The sequence below is a fragment of the Epinephelus moara genome, chromosome 22, assembly GCF_006386435.1.
Source record: "Epinephelus moara isolate mb chromosome 22, YSFRI_EMoa_1.0, whole genome shotgun sequence".
Taxonomy (NCBI): Eukaryota; Metazoa; Chordata; class Actinopteri; order Perciformes; family Serranidae; genus Epinephelus; species Epinephelus moara.
In genome coordinates, this window is record NC_065527.1 from 3281471 (window position 1) to 3285457 (window position 3987).

At 39.3% G+C, this 3987-nt stretch overlaps 1 protein-coding gene across 1 annotated transcript in view; it reads left to right on the forward strand.

Moving 5' to 3' along the window:
- LOC126384223 (triple functional domain protein-like) overlaps positions 1–2357 on the forward strand; it is an 82968-nt gene extending 80611 nt beyond the window's left edge. Inside the window, exon 25 of the mRNA XM_050035186.1 lies at positions 2306–2357. Coding sequence (XP_049891143.1) covers positions 2306–2357 — 52 coding nt within the window. The remainder of the gene's footprint in view (positions 1–2305) is intronic.
- Positions 2358–3987: the final 1630 nt, after the last annotated feature.

Sequence of the window (3987 nt, forward strand, 5' to 3'; positions counted from 1 at the left end):
TAGTATAGCATGTCGTCCTAAATCATGAAAAAAACGTCATAGTATAAGTATATCGTCCAAAATCATGAAAAAACTCATAGTATAGCATGTCGTCCAAAATCATGAAAAAAACGTCATAGTATAGCATGCGTCCAAAATCATGAAAAAACTCATAGTATAGCATGTCGTCCAAAATCATGAAAAAACGTCATAGTATAGCATGTCGTCCAAAATCATGAAAAAAAGTCATAGTATAGTATGTCGTCAGAAATGATGAAAAAATGTCATAGTATAGCATCTTGTCCGAAATCATGAAAAAACGTCATAGTATAGCATGTCGTCCAAAATCATGAAAAAAAGTCATAGTATAGTATGTCGTCAAAAATCATGAAAAAAAGTCATAGTACAGCATGTCGTCCAAAATAATAAAAAAAAGTCATAGTGTAGCATGGCGTCCAAAATAATTTAAAAAAGTCATAGTATGGCATGTCGTCCAAAATAATAAAAAAAAGTCATAGTATAGCATGTCGTCCTAAATCATGAAAAAAAGTCATAGTATAGCATGTCGTCCAAAATTATGAAAAAAAAACGTCGTAGTATAGTATGTCGTCCAAAATCATGAAAAAAAGTCATAGTATAGCATGTCGTCCAAAATCATGAAAAAACGTCATAGTATAGCATGTCGTCCAAAATAATAAAAAAAAGTCATAGTATAGCATGTCGTCCAAAATTATGAAAAAAAAACCGTCATAGTATAGTATGTCATCCAAAATCATAAAAAACGTCACAGTATAGTATGTCGTCCAAAATAATACAAAAAGTCATAGTATAGCATGTTGTCCAAAATAATAAAAAAAGTCATAGTATAGCATGTCGTCGAAAATCATGAAAAAACGTCATAGTATAGCATGTCGTCCAAAATCATGAAAAAAGATGTCATTGTTGCCATGGGTAACAGTATGACGTCAATATGTCAACAAGTTGAAATATAGCGAGTGTCATGATTTGAATTTTTCATATGATAATATAAAGTGTAACTGTATTCAAGTGAGAGAGGACTGCGAGGGGAGCAGGAAGATCTGGGCACTGTATACATTGAGGGAAGATTGTAACAGTTCAATTGAACAATATACCCACACTGTTCTGATACAAAGTTGATAGAGGATCAGCCGAGTGTCCCTTTAAAGTCTCAAACAGCAGCAGCATCCTGTTCTGGTTCTGATATCTGACCAGTCTGTGGAGGTGGTGATGAGGCAGCATAATTTTGCTTCGCAGATTGGTATTAAAGGAAAAAAAGAATAAATTAAAAAGTGTATTTCATAAAATAAATTTGTCTGGAGTGTTTGTTCTGATTCAAAATGTGGTTGCACTGCCCTCTAGTGGCCGCATGCTCACAGTCACAGAGGAGGCTTGTCTACAGGCCTCAGAGGTGACTGATTTAGTGGTGTATTATGTACATCATAGGGATTATTTCATCTCTTCTTTTCATCGCCTTCTGGCCAGGATAACAACAACATTTGTTTGTCCTTGGTGCCTTTCCTAATCCACCTCCTATACCCTCTACCTCCCACCACACCGAGTGCCGTCCCAAACCAACTAGTGTGGGCCGAGTGTCATAATTACAGAACTCAAAATCAGCTGATATTATCAAGTAAAACCGTTTGAAAACCGTTAAACCGTTAAAAACCCTACATCGGGCAAAAGACCATATTTGGTAACTTCAGTAGACATCCAAAATGGCCTCCTCATGCCTCTCCATGAGGTTGTAGAACCATGTGATTTCCTCTCAGCCAATCAACAAAGCTCAGGCTACATCAAAGACAGTGACGTTATGGCATCTGACCAATCAGCAGAGGCCCAGAGCATTTCAGAATTCTTTGTTGCTTTGGAATTTTGTAATGTGCGGTTTTGTTTTGTGCAACTGGCACAAGATCTTTATGAACAGCACAGTGTCAAGATCAGAGTCACCAATTCAGAATCTGACCAAATGTCTCCCCTTCTGTTACTGAAATATCACATGGAATAATGTCCAGAAAACATGATCTGAGCTAAAAATTGATCTTGATAATAAAATTATATCTCCTCGAAAATAAGATGATCCATCTCAAGGGGCTTACCTGAATAAATAAATTTCAAATTTCAAATTTCATCAACTAAGAGGAAAACTATGTCTCATTTTTGCTGACGAGACGAGATGTGATGAAAATGTCAGTGGTGGACTATCTGACATTGAAAGCTGAGAATGGTTGTGCTTGTAATTATCTTCTCAACATGACGACAAGCTCGTAAATTCCAGTAAATAGTCTGCACCATTTTGTTTCGCTAGCCAACAGAAACACTCACATGGGAGCAGCGTCAGCCGGCGGTGTGAGTTGTGAGCTGTAATTCAGCAGTAAATAATCAGCCGTGTGTGTCTGACTGTGGATGGTGGAGCTGCTGAATGGATTTGTGGAGTTTGTTAGTTGCAGCGGTGGCTGTTAGCAGCTAGCTCCGCTCGCAGACTTCACAGCTTCACCCCGCAGGACTCCACTCAGTCCGGACTGGAGAAGGTTTGTGGGTTGATGGTGTTTGACAGGCAGGTAGGAGGCTCAGTTATCTGTGAGTGTAGCTGTGCTGTAAGTAAACAGTCTGAACTCAGATCAGTTTTCTCTGACAGAGATGAAAGTTTAGTTTGAATCACCAACTCTGTGAGAGGACACCAGTTTAAACCTCCAGACTAACATGTTGCACATGAAGAAACAAGTTATGTTTCTGCTTCTTAACAGTCACATGGATAAGTCAGAGTTTACAATGAACCTGGGGACAAATCCTAGTTGGCTCACATTAGTTATTTGTTGAGAGCATAAATAGAGAGATGCTGAGCTTTTCAGATGATGATCAGTAAGTGTGTGCTCGTAAATCAGCCCTTAAACCTGTCACACACTGCTGGAGACATGACACACACATTATTTTAGATTTCAAGTCTCTAGACTGAGACTAAATCTAAAGCAGCTGTCAAAATGAACACTGACAGAAGAGTTTGTGGGAGAAAAACAGCACCAGCCATGTTTGGTTTATAGCAATGTTGTCTTTTATTCTAATTTCCAATAAACATTGAATATATCAGTCCCTTATTTGTACAAAAATACCTGAACAGGATACAATGTAGATCCAGGAGGAGCCGTACAGACAGAAAGAAGCAAAGCACAGTGGGGTTATCTGAAAAAGTGATTACGGTTCATTTGCGCTTTTTTTTTTTTTTTTTTTCTTTCCCTGAAATGTCTATTTGACTTCAGCTTATGATGACTTCAACCCAAAATTAAAACACAGAGTCACCTGCACCTACACTGAGTCACCGCTGTGGATGGGACTGGTGAGCCATGTTGACCTGATGTTAGCATTTTGTTCCAGTGGGTTTCACAGTCGCAGCTAACTGTACATGAGCGCAGTGAGTGGACGGATGGCAACTAAGGACTTGTTCGCAAACAAGAGGCACCTGCTGCAAGAATAGGCTTATTAAGAAACAGAATTATAAAACTTTGTTATGCACCGTAAAATCAGAGTAAATGGACAACGTGAAATGAGCAACCCTCGTTAGCTACAGCGGATAATTGCACTACTTGTGATAATTTACAAAAGGCTGCTAAGAATATCCCCAAGGGTGAAGCGGTGGTGTGTGTGTGTGTGTGTGTGTGTGTGTGTGTGTGTGTAAGGTTGATAGACCCTTCTACTGTTAGTAAACAGTGACATTTTTGGTGGGCGGGGCTTAGCTGGAGGCAAAACAATTCTCCACCGACATTAGCTAGCGCTAGCAAGTTCTGTTTTAGACGATGGAGGAAGATGATGTGAGTGCGGAGTGAATGTGTGATTAACTTAACCGTTGGTTCATTCATGTAGAAATATAACGCTCCGTTTCTTCCACCAACAGGGCTCTCATTTTAGTGTAGAGCGTCAGACTGAATTTACCAACGCACCATGTCAGGTCACTCACTCTCCGGGACCGCCAGTGTTACCTGAATAAGTAAACAC